This window comes from Natator depressus, chromosome 2, assembly GCF_965152275.1.
Source record: "Natator depressus isolate rNatDep1 chromosome 2, rNatDep2.hap1, whole genome shotgun sequence".
Lineage (NCBI taxonomy): Eukaryota > Metazoa > Chordata > Testudines > Cheloniidae > Natator > Natator depressus.
In genome coordinates, this window is record NC_134235.1 from 186,992,443 (window position 1) to 187,012,151 (window position 19,709).

At 40.8% G+C, this 19,709-nt stretch overlaps 1 protein-coding gene across 2 annotated transcripts in view; it reads right to left on the bottom strand.

Moving 5' to 3' along the window:
- Positions 1-7,278: 7,278 nt before the first annotated feature.
- ATP2C1 (ATPase secretory pathway Ca2+ transporting 1) overlaps positions 7,279-19,709 on the bottom strand; it is a 78,957-nt gene continuing 66,526 nt past the window's right edge. For both annotated transcript variants that reach the window (XM_074945579.1, XM_074945580.1), the window contains 6 exons: positions 19,243-19,311; positions 16,731-16,847; positions 15,171-15,318; positions 10,565-10,660; positions 9,034-9,175; positions 7,279-8,055 (listed from right to left, as the gene is read on the bottom strand). In XM_074945579.1, the coding sequence (XP_074801680.1) occupies positions 7,925-8,055; positions 9,034-9,175; positions 10,565-10,660; positions 15,171-15,318; positions 16,731-16,847; positions 19,243-19,311 (703 nt within the window). In that variant the 3' untranslated portion in view covers positions 7,279-7,924. The remainder of the gene's footprint in view (positions 8,056-9,033; positions 9,176-10,564; positions 10,661-15,170; positions 15,319-16,730; positions 16,848-19,242; positions 19,312-19,709) is intronic.

Below are 19,709 nucleotides of genomic sequence, written 5' to 3' on the forward strand. Positions count from 1 at the left end.
GAAGTCAGCCTCTGCTAAGAACTGGCTTGCAGCAGTGCTAATGAGTCAGTGCTGGATGAGCTTCCGGCACCACAACAGTCACGCCAATGTGCACACCACAGGTTCTCAGCCAGCATGAAGCCATCCAGTGCCAGTACTCATGGTGCCAGAGAGGGGCCTTCTATCTGAGCAGTAATGGAGACAGTCACTTTGCACCGGGAGCACTGTGTGATCTGTGATTTTGCTTTAGATGGATTTGAGCAAGGTTTAGCCTGAGGCTCTAGGATGTTGAGTACTGGGGCAATACTTTTGTCTGGCTCCCGACTAGAGGAAATCTGTGCCTTCCCTGGGCTCTGAAGTGCTGCTCTTGGTGGCCCCTTCTCCTAGGTCAATGCCAGAAGAGTGGGGTTGCTGAGTGTCCATTGAGCTTGGGGTGACAAAAAGATTTCAATGAGGCACTAGGAGTGTGACTGACCAGGTGGAGGCTGTCTTTCCAGTTGTTTGTCAGGGACTGAAGTTGCCCACATCAATGACTCCAGGAAATGAAGCTTCAGTCTACCTTCTCTAGCTTTCAGCATGTCCTCTGAGCGAGACTTGCACACCAAGCAGCCTTCAGGCACTTGTCCTAGGCATAAGAGGCATCCCAAGCACCTGTAGAAAATCATTGCTGTGCAGCAGGATGGGCAAATCTGGACTCCTGGAGAAGTGACTTTTGGCTATTTTAGGCCTAGGTACAGTGGGGTCTAGCTCTCATACAGGGGTGGTGGTGGGATAGCAATCCTATCAGTGCCCTCAGCAGAACTTTTTACTACTACTGGGTAAACCAAGCTTATCAGCAGTAGATTTAGCTACTCTCTGTAGGTGAAGAGATGTACACACAGTGGGGTTCGGTCTCACAGCTATGGGAAATAAGAAGGAATGAGAGGCAGTTGAGGCCATCCCACCGCTTATATCTTTTGGCTACTGTTTGGAAGGCTCCCAAGGTGCAGGCACAGCTCCAGTGGACACAGCTATTCAAAAGAATCTGATCTGTGGCACATGTGCAATTATGTGGACAAACACTAAAAAAAGGATATCTAGATTTGATTTCTGCATCATCTTTGGCTGTGCTCACCTTTCAATCCTGTGTCTTGTAGGCTCTCAGACTACAAAAATATGTGAAGTAAAGGTGATTTGTCAGAATGATCTAAATATTTTTCTAGATAGAAGTCTCTCAGCTGGAGTGTATCTTCTCCCATCAAAGCAAGGAGATGGTCAGAACTAAAGTTCTTTTCCAAAATACACAATTAGTTTAAGACCTAAGTTAGTTTTACTACTTTCAGTTGTCAAACTTTCTAGGAGGATGCCTTTTCTTGGCCATTCATTTTATACCTGTGATTCTTGCTTCTATTTAGTGAAATTTTGTACTTCATATCTATTTTGTACTTCAGCACTATTTCCACATAGAAACTAAAAAATACTGACAAATTAAATGAACAACCCCTGGATAATCACCAGTCTTCAGGATTGCATAGTGTTGTCTTAGGTACTCAGATACTATGGTGATGAGCATGGTATAAAAACCTGTATAGAAGAACAAAACTTCAGTGGAAGGCAAGCAAGGTTCTAGCTGCAGGCTATCACAGGAAAGCCTCATAGTAATAAGTGAGCAAGTTGGTGCAGATGTTTATTTTGTAAAGCCCAAGATGGCAGCTATGTTGGTTATTTTGTTAAATGATTGGGGGTTTTCCTTTGTACAAGGTGATGAGATTGGGAAAGTTCTGCATACATACAGACAGTTTATCAATAAGTTGGTTACAAAGTCATAGCTATTTCATTCTAATGGACTGAGACCTGTTCACTGCCCAACTGCATTGGTAACTTCCAACCAATTTATCCAGTAACCCCCCCCCACACAGACACACACCCCCCCCCGGCAAGGAAGAGGGATCTCTCTCTCACACACACACACACCCCCCTCCACCCCACCTCGTCTTCAAGAAGGAACTTTTATAGAGTAGCAGCCTCAAATATGGTAGTATTGCTTCTTCAGAAGCACTCACTTGCAGTTAAAAATTTCAGCGTATCTGAATATTTTCAAGATTGGCTCAAGTAGTACAAGTTCTGTAGGGATATTAAATCTAATGGGGACATACCAATGTAGGCAAAATGAACATTAATGAATTTTCGAACAGGAAAATTGTGTCAAACTTTCACAAGACTGATGCAATTTTACACATTTGCTGGAAGGATATTTCTCAATCTTCCTTTGCTCAAATTCAAACTTGTGAATTTTGAAAAAGCTTGGAGAAACCCCCCCCACTCCCTCCTCCCCCCGGTCCAAAAAAGTAAATATTAGAGAAATGTGAATAGAACGGGAAAACCTGATGTGCCCTGAGTTCATTATGTGGATCACAATAAGTTTAGCATTAAGTGTTTAGCTCAAAAAAGATGTAACTGATGTGGGAAAGACATGATTGCAGTTATTACATTGCTACAATAAGTAGTGGAATGAATTATTTAAAAAGAAATTAGATCTAGAGTTTTGTTTTAGATTTCTGGAAGTGCTACTTGTATGATTGTCTGAATGTATCAGACATGGAACATTCCAGAAAGTTTGTTACTGGTTTTTTTAATTAATTTTTATCTGCAGATGGCACCCAAAAATGCAGATAAATGCATTCCTGCAGCAAGTTACTTAAAGACGCCTTTCTGAAGAGTTTTCCTAACAGCAGACTGACAAGTCATATTAGCATCAACTGACAACTATACAAACTTAAGTGTGTAGCCCCTCTCACTTTCATTGAACTTAGATGGGATAAAACCAAAAGTCCTTTATCAGGCAGTGTTATCATTGAAACGGTTGCCAGTTTTGAATGGGTAAAAATTAAGTAAGTGACTTCAGGATTTGTCCCTAAGAAGTAGTGTATTCAAAGCTGATTGTAAGAAGTAAAGAGGTGGAAGATAGTATCAATGCAGTGAGATAACTGTAGTAAACTGTCATAACTTTAAACTGGTCTGTCTGCTTGACTATTTGGGGGTAGAACAGAAATATTTCTTTTAAATGTATAATTTTTTTTTAAAATGGAGTTTAATGTACAGTTTAGAGAAAAGATAAATATTTTAATTTTGACAGAGCAAATGTTTTTTAAATTTGCATTTTAAAAATGTTTTACTAAGTTTGGATATACAAAACAAATTTGTTCCAAAGTTAAGGTCAGATTTAACATTCTACTATTTAGAATAAGTGTAATAAGTCACTTATTTAAAGGTTAGAAAAAAATCACGCAAATTAAAAATGCATCTGCATTGAAAGTTAGAAGAAAATCAGGTTACATATGCATCAAGGAAAAGGTATAAAGCCTTTAAAGTTGTGAGATTAGTTACTTTTAGAGTGGCTAATATGAATTTTGAATCCCTCAGATTCAGATAGCCAAAGTTTGTATTTACAGTGGAAAACAATAGTACATATTTTACTTTTACATAAAAGGAATCTTCTGTAATTAAGATCACCTTCCAAATATTTTTCTAATGACCTACCCACATACTAGGTTTTATTTTATTGAAGGGTGTAACACATCGATGCTCAAAATTTATTCTTTCAAACGCCTAACATTCTGATGCAGTAGGAAGTTAGATGCCATTTAACTGTAACAGGGATACTGGATTAAAGGCTCAAGATTGCTCTGGGCCTGAAGAGAAGGTCCAAAACTCACAGCTAGCTATGGAAACAAAGGAAGGAGCTGAGGCAGCTGGGGCTGCACAGCCCTTTTGGTAGCTGAGAATTCTAAATGTTCTGCGCTGAAAGTGGGCACTTGCACAACCCCAATCTAAGTGCTTCCTTTCTACAAGGCTCCTGAAGCTCTGTCACCAGGCGAATTCAGAGACTTGTTTTAGGATGTTCCATGGTAAGAACTTTGAGGAGAGAGTTCCTGGTTACAGTAACCTTGCAGAGGTTCCTAAAATGCAAGGTGAGGTAGGTCTGCATTCCTGAAGCAACTGGGGCTAGAGAAAGAGCAGTTAAAGGCTAATGTAAGGAAGAGTTACTGGGTTTTAGATCAGCATTAAAAATGTGACACTTAACACCTGAAACATCAGAAGAAAGGAACAAATGGGAACATGTAGTTTTAACTGATTTAGGAAGGCATTAACCAATTGTGCACAAGTGCGGGTGGCATTTTGGGTTTAAAACAGATGCTGATAAGGTATTATCCACTGCTGCACTCTAGCCACTAGAAGTGCCCTGCTCAGCACCAGAAAGGCAGCATGATCCACATTGCTGAGGATTAAGACCCATTTTAAAAATCACTGATGCTAATCTGTAGACACTTGGAGATGCTGTAGGCCGATCCTCAGTCACACAAAAGTTGGAGGTCTGGCAGGAGAAACCCTGTCACCCAAGTTTTCCACAATTGGAGCTGTTAGACATTCACTTTTGAAGAACAGATCATTTACTTAGGTGCCTAAGTATGAATTTAGGAGCCTACATTTAAGTTCCTATAATTGAAAAACTTGGTCTCAAGTTTAGACTAGTGTCCTGCACTCATGAATTAAGTGTTTTTTCCCCTTCCTGTCCCTCCCATGACACTATTGCAATGCCATTTGATTTCTTATTCTTTATGCAGTTATTTCTTCTGCATTTTGAGGAGTTTGTGCTCAGATTTCATTTATCAGCATCTGGTGCATATGTAGCTTCTAGTGACTTCTGACTAAGTTCTACAGTATGCATTTCTTTGAGTTCTAGAATACCTCTTTCCATATTTCCCAGCTGTTCAAACTTCAGCCTCATCTAGATTTCTGTTGGCTTTGCTGTGGACTTATCCTTCATAAAAAGATCTCCCCATCAGAACAGTCAAGCTTACAGAAACAGATCTACGGATTGGAGCTATGGCAGTGGATGGATTGTTTTCTTTCCTGAAGCCTTAATATAAAGGCTACCAGTTTTCTCCCTGAAGTCACTTACTCTCCCCAACTAAAGAGTACTCCTGGCTGATAAGAAAGTGTCCCAGGACTCTGCAACAGGAACATTTTCTTACTCAACATTATGCATGAAAAGTGCAATTCCCATGATCACAACAGTGGGAGAGAACATAAGGACAGTAAATACTTTGAGAGTTACTCACATCTACTACATTAGTGTGTTTCCTAAACAAAACACTTCCTCTATTCTTAATTGAGCTGGGTGCCATGACTGGCAATAGGCTCACCTGAAACTCACATTAGGTTATGTGCTTGAGAATATAAATAACTTCAAAAATAGATTAAAATCTGATTTCTGTTGGCACCAATGAGGATCTGGGACTCAACAGAAGCCAAAGAGTTTAGTATGTCAATGTCACTATATTTCCCATAATTTTGTTTACACAACATGGAAACATCTGAAAATTAAAATCAGCTCATGCACTACAGATTAGGAAATGGTTTCTATTTCTGCAAAACAAACATTCTGTGTAAGGAAAAATATTAAATTACTCTACCAAAGAGCAACATGACCAGTGTTTTAAGTCTGTGATGGCTAGTAACCAGATTTTCTGCAGTTTTAAAATACAAGATGCTTTTGAAAAAGATTGAGACTATGTGTCAGTCCCTATATGTATCATGGGAATGGTAAAAACATTAATATCCAGCTACTACTCCTATTAAATACAGATGTTCAACAATACATGTTAATAATTTATCTATAGGAAGCAAGCTGTAAGATATGCAGGGCCTGAGGTTTCAAGGACATTACTTTGTCATTTACTACTGTTCATATTTATAATGAAGTTCAGATTTATACCATAGCATGTACTAGAGATTTTAAAATACAAGTCCCACTGACCTACAGTAGAACCTCAGAGTTATGAACACCAAAGTGACGAACTGACCAGTCAATCACACCTCTCATTTGGAATCGGAAGCACATAATCAGGCAGCAGATACACCCCCCTTCCCTCCCCAAAAAAAGGAAATACAGTACAGTACCGTGTTAAACAAACTACTAAAAAAGGGAAAGCAGCATTTTTCTTCTGCATAGTAAAGTTTCAAAGCTGTATTAAGTCAATGGTCAATTGTAAGCTTTTGAAAGAACAACTGTAACATTTTGTTCAGAGTTACAAACATTTCAGATTTCACAGTAGCAGCCGCGTTAGTCTGTGTCTGCAAAAAGAACAGGAGGACTTGTGGCACCTTGGAGACTAACAAATTTATTTGGGCATAAGCTTTCGTGGGTAGCTCACGAAAGCTTATGCCCAAATAAATTTGTTAGTCTAAGGTGCCACAAGTCCTCCTGTTCTTTTTGCAAACATTTCAGAGTTTCGAACAACCTCCATTCCTGAAGTTTCATATCTGAGGTTCTACTGTAATTTCCCAGAGTTTCTAGACTAAGTTTAAAACTAGTTTTAAACCTGTTAAGACAGTTTCCTGAAAAGTTTTCTTCCAGAAAAGCTTGAAATTTACACTGAGAAGTCAGACTGTAAAAGGAAATAGCAAGTAGTTTTCTTTGCAGGCCAGGGGAACAAAAGAAGCAAAGATAATAGATAGAATTAAGCTTCTTCGGGGAGGAAATGATTTCATACTGCCAAAGAGAATTACAGTGCACTTGTTTCCAATGGAACAAGTTACTGCATACTGCTTTATCAAAACATTTCTTGGGGGGGTATGCTAGAGGTCTATAAAATCATGACTGGTGTGGAGAAAGTGAATAAGGAAGTGTTATTTACTCCTTCTCATAACACAAGAGCTAGTGGTCACCAAATGAAATAGGTAGCAGATTTAAAAACAAAAGGAAGTATTTCTTCACACAACACACAGTCAACCTGTGGAACGCTTTGCCAGAGGGTGTTGTGAAGGCCAAAACTAACAGTGTTCAACACAAAAAACCCCCCCACACTAGATAAATTCATGGAGGATAGGTCCATCAATGACTATTAGCCAGGATGGGCAGGGATGGTGTCCTCAGACACTGTTTGCCAGAACCTGGGAATGGGCAACAGGGGATGGATCACTTGATGATTTACCTGTTCTGTTCATTCCCTCTGGGGCACCTGGCATTGGCCACTGTCGGAAGACAGGATACTGGGCTAGACAGACCGTTGGTCTGACCCAGTCTGGCTATTCTTATGTTCTTAATAATGTTGAGTGTGTGGAACACACTCAAGTGATAATGTAGTGTTTGTACATTAAAACAACAATGTTGATAGTGAAACACGAAACTGGTATCTGCAGGAATGCCAAAAAACCAAGCATGATGATCTAGTGTAAGTGCCAGTTTCATTCAACACACCAAGTTAGACATTCACACATACTTTAAGAAAAGCAAACATTTACTTCAAATTGCAGTATAGGCTTTTCAATCACAAAAAAAACAGTGATCAGACAGTGGTCACATCCTGTGCAAAAAAAACTTAGGATATACAAAAAAATAGTAGCACAAGGTACTTGAGCCATTTATACATTGCCGGATAAAGTAAATAAATACAGTAGCTGAAATATGGCACAGGTGCCTCAGATTCTAAACCAAAAGGAATGCCTCTGAAATGTTTAAGTTTATCCTTGCATTAGTTACAAAGTCCCACCACCATAAAAGTAAAGGAAAACAATTAAATAAAAACAAACTAAAATATTTATATCTAAGATGGTTTTTGTACAGGTATATCTCCGAAGTGCAGAAGGTGGGACTCAGGCTTTGACATTTCTCTTTGAAGTACCCTCCAACACACTTTACAAAGTTCCACTCAATCTCAAAAGTAAATTTATATTTGAGGGAAAATGTTACCAAAGTTGCATAATTTAATTTGTTACTCCCACAGCTGGAAGTTTTAAATCTCAACAGTCTTGAATATCAATGTTCATCTTTAGTTGGTGAAACACAAAGACCTTGACAAAAGCCCTCAGGATTTCTTTATCCTCCAAATTCTTTGTTTTGCTTTCTTTTACATCCTCAGACTGCAATTCCTAGTTTGCAAATAAAAGAATGCAATATGCATCATACATCAAGAAAAGATGACGAAGAAGAACTTCCACGTTTGTGGATCTTTTCCTTGCTTCTCTCAACAACCTTCATGATCTCTGCCACTATGCAGACAGAAGAGGTGAGGCCCAGAAGAAACAACAAATCTAGAAGAGACAATTGGGTTGATTTTAACTTTGCTTCTTGTGCTTTTGCTAGTCTTTCTACAACCCAAGTCATACATTATGTCCTGTACTCCAGAACAAGTTAAGGTATCTTTTCTTTCTTATAGGCATTCTAATTGTTAAAATGTGTATATATTCAAGAGTCAATTTTTACAGGATAAAAATTAATGTATGTTACTCAGAATCCTTGGGATTGACAGAAAATTTAAATCGAAATGTTTCATATTCTATTTTTTAACTATTTTCTATTAACATTTGTTAAAGTAAGAATGTCTATTACTACTATAAAAAATATATTTCTATCTTATTCTGAATAGGCAGCTTTTTGGAAATGAAACCTGTAAAGGAGTGATATTATACAATGAGAAATACATGTATAGGAGGTAATTAATTTTCATCTCCAGGAAACCTCAGTAGAAAATCGCCATCATTACATTACTGTTGGCTTGATAAAGTTAAGATACTTAAAGTGATGGCAACTGTGGTAAAATGGCAACTTCTCAAAAATCCTGACTGACATTTTAATGAAAACAATCCTAATGATGTGGAATTTCTACTTCTTTTTAAACAGACATTTTCTGGTTAAGCTCAAGTTTTTAAAATTTAGTGAATTAAAAATAACCCCACAAAAACCCCCAGAACTTCACAAAAGAATAAAAACTGATCAGTACTTCACTTTTGCATACATTGAAATTTATACTAGAAAAGAATTCTATGCATATGAAGTATTCATGGATCTTGGAAGTACTGATCCATTTGTTTTGTGCTTTTCATATACATGTAATCATTGTTCTAAGCAAACTTTAACAGGACTTTGTACAAGATAAGGCTCTGCACCATGTGCATTTCATCTATGTATAAAAGGGCAAAATATGTTCTATAACCTTCCACCACTGGATTTGGGGATTGATCATCAATGCCTAAAACAGAGCTAAGTGGAAAAAGGAATACTTTTCTTACCTAGTACACTCAAGCTCTCTGTCTGGAAAACCTTCTGAAGCGGAGGAAAGTAAATGACCAATAATTGCCCCATTATAGATCCAAGAACCGCATAACAAAACATTTTGTTACTGCAGAGTCCAATCTCAAACACAGATTTTGTCTGTGAAATAAAATAGTGAATTACGTTATACCTGTAGTTTTAATTCTATGATCTCTCTGTGCCTTAGTTATTTGCAACCAGTTATACAATGCAAAATTCTTTCCCTATCATTTGTTTTTATCCCAACATTCAAAAACTCAGTGACAGATTTGGGACAATCCAGAACAAATTCCCAAAAGATAAAATGAGATGATCCTATTTGATAACTATGTGACTTCTATACTTAATGAATTGCATGTTGTCTCAAGATTGAGCTGTTTTCTGTTTAAGGTTAGGGATCCTTCAGAATGGAGAGAGGCAATATGATGGACACCCACCAATAAACAGTACAGAATATATTCAGCAATGCTGAATCCACTTGTTGTAGGTAGAAACATGGTCTAGATATCAGAAAGACAATTTAAAAAAACTGAAGAAATTTTAAGAAGTTAGTGATATTTAACTTAAAAACCATGTTCTCATTAATCCACATAATAACTAGGGGTCAGATTTACAAGGTTATTTAGGCACCTAGAGAGGCAGATGGTCACTTCATGGGATTCACAAAAGCACCTAAGCAGGTTAAATGCTTAACTCCAATTGATTTCAAAGGGAGTAAAGTGCCTAACTTACTTTGGCACTTTTGGATATCCTACTAGGCACCTATCCGCATCTTTAAATGCCTAAATACACCTTCATAAATCTGGCCCTAGGCTAAGAAAATAAAATGAGGGGGAATTTGCTTCTGCACACGTACAATAAGTATTAATGGACATCTATTGTCAGTGCAACAGATTCATTCAGAACGTATCATGAAAATATAGCTGGCCAGTTACGGGTCTATTTTCTCACAGTGCAACTGTTTTTTGTTTTTAAACATGTAATTCACACTGATTTATTTTCATAACAAGGCTTAGCATAACAAATTTTCCTTGCTTTTTGTGGATAGCAAGTTAACTAGAGGGATTTTATTTTGTGAAGGTCCCTAAACAACTGAAGGTATTAACTGGTATACTGTAAGGGAAGAATGATGATTAAATACATACATGCAGCAATACAGAGACACTAGCTTTTGCGTTTTTAATTAAGTTTTCTTACTCTTGTGAGTTTAGGTCAGCATTGCTAGCCCAATGTTTTGGGGGTTTCATGCATCAATTATCCCAAATTAAAACCCTAGCACACTGATGTGTGACTTCAAATGCTAGTCTGTTAAGCTTGTGGAGCTGCTGAGCTTGTTAGCACACATTAAAGCTGTGAGACATCACTTTCTCACATGATGAGAAAGTACATTTAAGAAAAAGTCTGAAGCCCAGAAATGAAATGAGCACAGCTTCAACAGAAGAAAAGTACAATTACTATATAAAGGGACAAAAATCTCAGGATACTTATGTTAGATATAGGATTGCATACCTGAGATCTGGAACTCAAAGCATTGAACATATCAAAAAACACAAAACAGGTGAAGGTCATCGTTGTATCTCGAGGTGTTATGACATTATCTCGTAACTAACGGAAGAAAGCAAGAAAATGGCTTCAGTGTATGTAACCTTGTAAATGAACAAACATTCAAAGCATTTATTTTAAGGAAGTTTTGTTCTAATATTTGGACATAGCAAAAACTCCACTTTTGCTAAATCAGCTTGTTGCAGTCAAGGAACAAGCACTTACACACATGCTTATAAACTTTAATCTCATTAAGTAGTACTCTTAATTTCAGGTTGTGATTAAAATTAATGGTGTGATTTTGCAAATATTTATGCACAACTCGGAGTACAGGAAACTAATACATTACAATCAATATTTGATATTTCCCTCCTTTAAGAATACGAAGTTATGTGGTCATTTTAGACCACCAACCACTTTCAATGCCCAAAATGCTCACAGAAACATATTTGAAAAGCGCATCTGTGGAGCTGCGGGGGAGAAATGGGGAATGCTTTGAAATGAAATTACTCACCTTGTGCAGTAACTGTGGTTTTTCAAGATGTTCCCCCAGGGGTGCTCCACTTCAGGTGCACATGCAGCTCTTGAGCCCTGGATCAGAAATTTTCATTAGCAGCATCCAATCAGCCCATTGCACACATCCTGTGCCTCCTTGGGCCACACAAACAGGTTATCTGGGGACGTGCAGGGGAACCACCCTCAGTTCCTTCTACACCTGAACATCCCACAGAGAACAGTTTGAAGCAGGGGAAGGAGGGCGGATAGTGAAGCACCCTCAGGAACACGTCTTGAAGAACCGCAGTTACTGCATAAGGTGAGTAGCCTCTTCGAGTAGTGTACTTATGGACGGTCCACTTCAGGTGGCACTGTTTCATAGGAATGGCCTTTGAGTAGCCAGCAGTTGAGGTCTGGGAAGACTAGGATTGCTTCTTGTTGGAGGTAAACAGCCACTGCCACCAGGACCTTTGACAGCCTTAGGGTGCAAGAAAGGTCAAAGGGAAATACTCAGTACTGGAAATTATCTTGGCCTATAGCGAATCATAGCCATTTTCTTGTAGGTCGAGAGCCAAAAACCAATCCCATTCCTCTAGTGAATGAGTTATAGCTGTGAGTCACAATCCTGAACTTCTGGGATTTTACTTAGAAGTCTTAGATCCAAGATCAGTCTCCACCCTCCGTTCTCCTTTGGCACAAGAAAATATTTCTAGTAAAACCCTTTATCCTTGTGAGGAGGTGGGATCTCCTAACTGAAGGAGAGAGTCCATGTCTTGTCTCAATATAAGCTCGTGAGAGGGATTCCTGAAGAAAGATGGGGAAGAAGGATGGAAGGGAAGAGGTAAAGTGGATGGTGTAGTCTGACATTATGACCCTTATGGCCCACTTGTCTGTGACCCATCTCTAAGCAGCTGGAAATGGAAAAGGCAGTCAAAGCAGAGGAGGTGGATGAATGGTTTCCAGCTGTAAAACCAGAGGTGTGGGAGGATTTGCACCCTCACATCAACCTGTCAAAACTGTTGGAGACTACTGAGTACTTGTGGAGAGTGGGTGAGTAGCCCTCTGTCTTTTCCTGGGAGGGTCAGAGAATTTATGAAATCCAGAGAACTGAGCAGAACACACACTCTGGGCAGTCTGACCTACTAAATCTTCTCTTATTCATAGGTGTACATATATACACATGTTGGGATCCTAAAGTACACATGCTAAAGGACTTCAAAGTCCTTTAGCATGTGCACGGACTCATCTGATCTCCAATAGCAGCTTTAGCCCATCAAAGGGGAGGTCTTCAGTGTTCTGGACCTCTCTCGGAAACCCTGAGAGTTGGAGCCCAGATGCCTTGCACATAATACTACCATGGAGATGGACCTGGCAGCAGCGTTAAAGGATGCTTGAAGAGAGCATAAATGGCCCTCTGAAATAATGGACTACACTTGTTCCTTATGTTCCTGCAGCAGATATTCAATAAAGGCCATAAATCTATCATAGTTTATAAAATTATATTGGTCTGATCACCTGATACTTCACAATCTGAAATTGTCTGGCTGCTGACTAATAGGACTTCCATCCAAAAAGGTTAGTTTCTTTTGGTGCTAGTCATACAGGTCCTTGTAGACTTGGATTAGTACTGCTTACCCCACTCATTTACAGCATCCTCCACCAGGGAGTTAGTTGGAGGGGTGAGAACACACAAATTCTGAGTCCTTAGGAAAATATTATAATACAATATTTCTTATCTACCTATTTACACATTGGCAGAAAAGTTTCAGGTGTTTGCCACAGTCTTAGCTGGTCCAGGAGTGCCTCAAAAAGGGTAACATTGCCCTGGAGGGCACTGCTGACTGCAGGATGTCCAGCAGTTTGTGCCACGAGTCCTTGACCTCTTCAAGTAGTATCAGAAGAGTGCCAGCTGCCTTCTTTGTAAGATCCTGAAAGTGCCGGAAATCGTCGGCCACGGAAAGCAGAAGAGGCATAACTACCTCGTCTGGAGACAGAAGATGAATTATGTGTTTGAGGGGTGTCCTCTATCCACCTTAGCCTCCTGTTCCTCAAACATCTCATCTTTTGCAGGGGGACTGGTTAGAGAGGAGAGAGGATTGTACACATCTAGCATCCTTATAAGACTGTCAGTGGTTTGGCAAACTGCTGCTGATAGCTCAGGGATCCCAACATGGCCACTGGGGGTCCCATACAGGAGTGAGGATGGTTCCACCATTTTTGTCATCGAGCACAAGGATCTTCCTATGACACTCAAAGACTGGGTTCCTACATATCCATATAGGAGAACCAAGTCAGTCTCTTTGACGTCTCCTTCATCCTACTCAATATCCTTCAATGGGGGGGCACCCACAGAAACGTGTGGAGAGTCCTGCAGTACCAAAAGGCCATGGTAACCTGGAGACCAGAGTCTCACTACTCAGATGCTCAGTATCCATGAGCAGTAGGGACCCTGATTCATCCATCACAGACGGGTCCTTAGAGTACCTGAATTAATGTGGTACAGAGTAGGGGACAACTTGGCAGCCAAAGACACGGTACATCATTTGGGACCATACTGATACAGGTACTGATCTTCTCTGGTGCCACTGTTTGCTCAGAACTGAGGGTGCTGAATGGCTAGGCACTGACAACAGGGCTATGCCAGATGGTACCAACCAAAGTGGTTATACTTGGCTTCCTTGTTCCTTGTACACTGTACTGTGGCCTGGTAGGAGCAGTGTTTCTTCTTCAAGCTATGGGGCTTTCCAGCTCTGTTGGTACCAGAGGATGAGTTTTTCACTTCTACAGTATCAAGCTGAGAGGTCAAGGCTTCCAAGACCATGAATCTCAGAGGACTGGGGCCTTTTAGGAGCTGGCTCCTTAAGATGAGTGTCCACACTCCTCTCCTTGGAAACATTCCATGAAGCCTCCATAGCCTTCCTTTTCTTAAGGGAAATGTGCTAATGTTGAAGGGGTGCCAAATCTGTTTGGTGACAGATGTATGGGAGGGTGGGGGAAGGCTCCTGACTCAGAAGGCAGTCCAAGGGAACACTATCAGCCACCTCAGTTTAGTCTCCCTGTCCTTCCTTTCCCTGGATTAGAGGGCCAGGCAGAAATTGCACTTCTTGGAGATGTGCAACTCCCCAAGCAATGGACACACAGAGTGGCCATCGCTAACTGGTATATGCAGGAGAGGCAGTGTTTAAAATGTGGTGAGACATGCATACCCTGCCAGGACAATAAGGCTCCCAGAAGGGAAGAGGAGGAGTCACATCAGTCCTCTTATGACTATATCATTAACAACTAAGCACACTTAGTCCCAAACTTTTGAGGGTTGCACTCCCACCCCTTACCCAGGGGCCGGGTTGCATGAACAGGGATAAGGGGGCCAAGGCTGGGAGTGGGGCTGCAGCCAGGGGCCGTGGTTGGGGGTGGGAGCAGAAGCGGCACCACTGCCAGGCCCGTGGTTAAGTGCAGCTCTGCTCCCAACCCTGTCCCCAGCCTTGGCCCAGGAACCGAGCCGAGGCCAGCGGCTGAGGGCGGGGCCAGGAGCAGAGCCATGCAGAGGCTGGGGCCAGGCGGCTTCTGCACTAAGCTAATGCTACACAAAAACCACCAAAGGAAATGGTACACAAGATAGCAAAGGTACACTCAAGGTAACAAGTGAAAGCCCGGTCTTAGGCCAAGGTAGTTGAGAAGGAACCGAGGGTGGTTTGCCCATACATCCCTATTTATGCTTGGCGCATAGCACAAGGTGGCATAGGACGCATGTGCAGGCCGGACAGCCACAGCTAATGGAAAATCTCCAATTAAAGGCTTGAGAGGCGCACATGCGCTTGAAGTGGAGCACTCACAGGGTGCCTGCCTGAAGAGAGTCTATTTTTAATACCACACCTATTACTATTACAGCTCTCCCTTCCAACAATCTCTGAAATTCTTCCCTACAATCTGGCTGCCCAGCATACAATTTGGGATGAAAGTTTCCGATAACTAAAAATTCAAATTTATGGACATTCTTAATTTAACTGCCAATATTAATGGGATTTGTGCTATAAATGAAGTTTCACTTATTGCTTTAACACTTCTCCATTTTTCATACCTCCCTCCAGAAGACAAAGAGTGTTCCAAACACAATAATTATTGATGAAACTAGTATTTTAGCAATCAAGCTTTTGGTCAAAATGCTGTCCTTCAAGTTTCTTGGGGGCTTCCGAATAACATCTTTATCCACAGGTTCCACTCCCAGGCTTTAAAAAAAATAAAATCAAGACATTTTAGAATACTAGATTTATCACCAAAATACAAGATTTCAAATCAATAGTGAATAATTCAGAAAGAGAATGATCTTATATGCTTTTCTGAATAGAAGGAATATTCAATCTGTAAACAAGAGTCCCCTATAGCATACGAGTACTTATTATTCCACATTAAGTGCTATGCAGTATTAGAGCTGTAGGGTTGCACTGTCACTTAATGTAGTATTTTCCTGCATCACATGCATCTTAGATTTCTAGAGTCCCATCACCATAGCTCCCATGTACTTTCAAAAAAAATCTAAAATATAGGTGACATATGCAGTAGCAGAAAAAGGTTTGCTCTTAACCAGTGTATCCAGTGTCTAAACTCCCCTAATCTGGAGCTAATGGACTGTACTCTTCTCTCCCACACATCGGGAGACTGTTTACTCAATCCAGGAGGAACTTGTTGCAAAGTGCCTCCTCAGAGCAGTCACCCTTCACCTGATTCTTTCCTGGCACACACTTTTAGAAGTACTATAAGCTGTAAACTCAAACCTTTTGAACATCATGCAGAACTCTTCTTAGATTCCCTTAAAAACTAGGTCAGGCTACTAGCCCATGGAATGCTGCATCCAACCTTAGGAGAATTACAATGGAAAGGTCACTGCCACTGCTTAGGAAAGCCAGTCCCCCTGCCGAAGTCCAGGCCCACTCTTGGAAGGGGCTATGTCCCTTGTTCAGTAGGAAGGATTCATGTCCTTCTGACAACAAAAATCCCTCTTCTCTGAAGTGATACATCTATCTGTATGGTATCTGAAGCATTATTCTATTTCTCGATTAGGGCAGTCATAGACAGAACTATTGTTACCAGAACCTTAACAGATCACTCATTAGATAAGAATCAGACCAAAATAAAGGATGAGGTTTACATGGTGGAGACCAAACTCTAGTGGGACAAAGGAGCTTATTCATATTGCTCCTGACTCTTTTGGAAAAAAGAGAAGTTACGGCCAGGTCATTTTTATCCTGATCCCTCTCTCAACCACATATGCAGAAAGCAGTAGAGCAACAGAATCTGGGTTTGCTGGGAAGAAAATGAAGCTAAGTGTCATCAGCATACGGGAGACACTGCAGTTTGAAGTGTCAGTCTTCCTTATTCTTTATACACATTGAACAGAAGGGATAACAATACAGAGCTATGCTGCAATCACCACACTAGGTAGCAATGTTGCACAAGTAAAAGATGTTCTCCCAGGTTTTAGAAGTCACTTTAAAAGAAGTTTGAGTGAGTGAGTGAGTGAGTGAGTGAGTGAGCGAGCTCAAGTTACATATATAGGAAGTTGCTCTTTCCTGAAAAGATTATGGTATTTGTTTATTTTGCTGGAATCAGACTCCATCAAGAGGTGAAAATAATGTTTTACCTTTGAGCTGGAGGTCCATCCATAATAATATTGATCCACAAGATCTGCATGGCATTGAGAGGATTAGGTAAATTCATTAATGTAGCCAGTGAGATTAAAGTCAATGCAGCTATACTCCTGTTGAGAAAAGCCATTTTATAATTGTCAGCACGGCACATTCCTGAAGATTAGTTGATAATACTTTCTACTCAACACTTCACAACATACCTAATTTTCAGCACTTGTTTAGATAATCTTAGTACTTGATTTAAAAGCTAACCTTAACTTTGCAAGGCAAAGCATTGGGGTCACTTAAATTAATCTGTCAAAAACAGATTTTGTTTAAAATATGGAAGTTTTGTATTTTATATTAATGCAACACAAAAAAAAATCAGAGTTGGTCTTTTAGTCTAAAAATGACTCCCAAACGTCCAGATAATCTTTTAAAAGTATCATTGGTCAACACCCAACGACTTAATATATTTTGCAATAGGTAATTAATTTGCATATTTTTTTGTGTTGGTTTGAGCAAGAGGGTGTGTAGAAAGCTGAACTTGTAACTATGTTCCTTGGAATGCAAACTGCTAGATTAATTTTCTTTTAATGAAAATAAAGACGCTGTGTAGAACTGCTAGTTTGAGAAACTAATAACCTTAATTAACCAAGTGAAACACTACCCAGACTTCCTAAAACAAGAAATTTTACTTAGGGATGGGGACACTTCCCTCTACAGATTGATCAGGAGACAGGAAAACACAGACAGGTGAATGGAATCAAAGAGACAGGCTCTAATTTTATTAATACTGAAGGGGGACTGACCCCCCCCCCAAAAAAACTATTAGGAATTAACTGGGTCCAGCGCAAGGTTACTTGGCCTAACATTACAACCAAGAAAGAATTCCTGATTCAGCCCACTGCTAGCTACCGAATCCTACCACGCTTCTCCTGCAAAGGGGAAATGAATCACAGAAAAGACACCACTCTGTTTGCACAAACCTGAGAACACCCTAGGCTGAGTTCACCAGTCCCTCCTGGGTCTTGTGCTCAAATATATTCCAGGTATAGCCACAAGTTGCAATAATATTTATTGACATTTGTTTTTTTTTTTTTTTTTTTTTAAGAGGCAGGGTATGCAGGGGGGATAACAAAAAAACAAAACGAACAAAAACACCTCATCCTTATTATCCTCACCTACCATACCTGCAGCATGCTCGAGGTGGGTAAAAAACCCACTGGGTAGCTTGCCAATCTTTCCCAGAAGGGGAAAAAAAAATATTGAACCCAGAAGATGATAGGTTAGGCCCACAGCAAGCCTAGAAACTTGGATATGGGTGTGGGTGGCTAGGGGAGGTTGAGGTCTTTTCCAATCTTATCAGCCCCCCCTCCCCATGATTGATGTGTGTATTCTGGGCAGGGAGAGAGGAAGGGACATTGTGACAGAGGGAATGCCCCTCTCCAACCATGACCCTATAGGAGGAGTGGGCAAACTACGGCCTGTGGGCCGGATCTGGCCCGTCAGGGCTTTGGATCCAGCCCGTGGGATTGCCCCCCATGGTGCCGCAGGCCCAGCACCACCTTCAGAAGCGGCCGGCACCACGTCCCTGTGGCCCTGGCAGGGGGCAGAAGAGGGCTCCATGCATTGCCCTTGCCTCCAAGCACCACCCCCCGCAGCTCCCACTGATCAGGAACGGGGAACTGCGGCCAATGGGAGCTTCAGGGGAGGTACCTGGAGGCACAGTAAGGGCAGCATGCGGAGCCCTGTGCCCCCCCTCACCCAGAGACAATGCAGGGATGTGGTGCCAACTGCTTCCCAGAGCGGTGCGGGGCCAGGGCAGGCATGCAGGGAGCCTGCCCTGGCCCGGGTGCGCACCGCTGCCACCCCGGAGCCGCTTTAGGAAACCGGCGCCGGACCGGAGCCTGCACCCCAAACCCTTCCTGCACCCCAACCCCCTGCCCTGAGCTCCGTCCCGCAGTCCACACCCCTACTGTACCCTTCTTCCCCGAGCCCCCTTCCGCACCCCAATCCCCTTCCGAGCCCCCTTATATACCCCACACCCCTCCTCTGTCCCAATCCCTTGCCCTGAGCCCGTTCCTGCACACCGCACCTCCTCCTGCACCCCAACCCCCTGCCCTGCATACAATTTCCCCACCCAGATGTGGCCCTCGGCCGAAAAAGTTTGTCCACCCCTGCCCTATAGGGTGATCAGGAGAATGGCTAAGTAGTTCCTTTCCCTCTTAGAGGGGGGTTGTCAAGGTGTCACAAGATTTTTCAAAAACAGCAAAATAACCACTGACCAAAGTCATACTTACTAAATACTAATAGTAAAATAGAAAATGGGGGTAGGGGGAAATGAACGATTAGGAAACTTTCACAATAATGGTCAATGTGCCTTCTAACCTAGTGTGTATCACCACCAATGCTTGTAGACTCTACACTAATATTTATCACATTCGGTTCTGTGCAGTATGAAACTTAACTCATTTACAGTGTAATTGGAAGCTTCTGACATTGGCAATAATGTTGCAAACTTACGTGCTTAGTTGAAATCTAACAAAATTTTTTATGTTATTATAAATTCCTTTACCCTCTTCAATTGCAGACCTGCAATTAAAAAAAACAAAACAAAAACAATACTTACAGTTAGACCAATGAAGGTAATGTAAAAAAAGCTTAAAATAATATTAAGCTATGCTGAAAAAAGTGAATTCCAGCAGTTTTAATTAAATTGTTTCAAACTTCACAAAATGTTATAAGAGCCTTCTATTCCACTCAGGCAATTATAGTCATGCTTATTCAGCTTTTCTATTATTACTAATTTAAAAATTATATTAATTTTCTCATTCCAGTTCTGCTACAACTTGACTTTCAAAATAAGAGGATATAATTTAAAAAAAAAAAAGAGATCACTTACAGGTGACCTTAATACCTGATCTTGAAGAGCTACCTTTAACCCATTTGCACAAGAAACTGGAATTTCCTGATGCTATGTGGCTAAATCA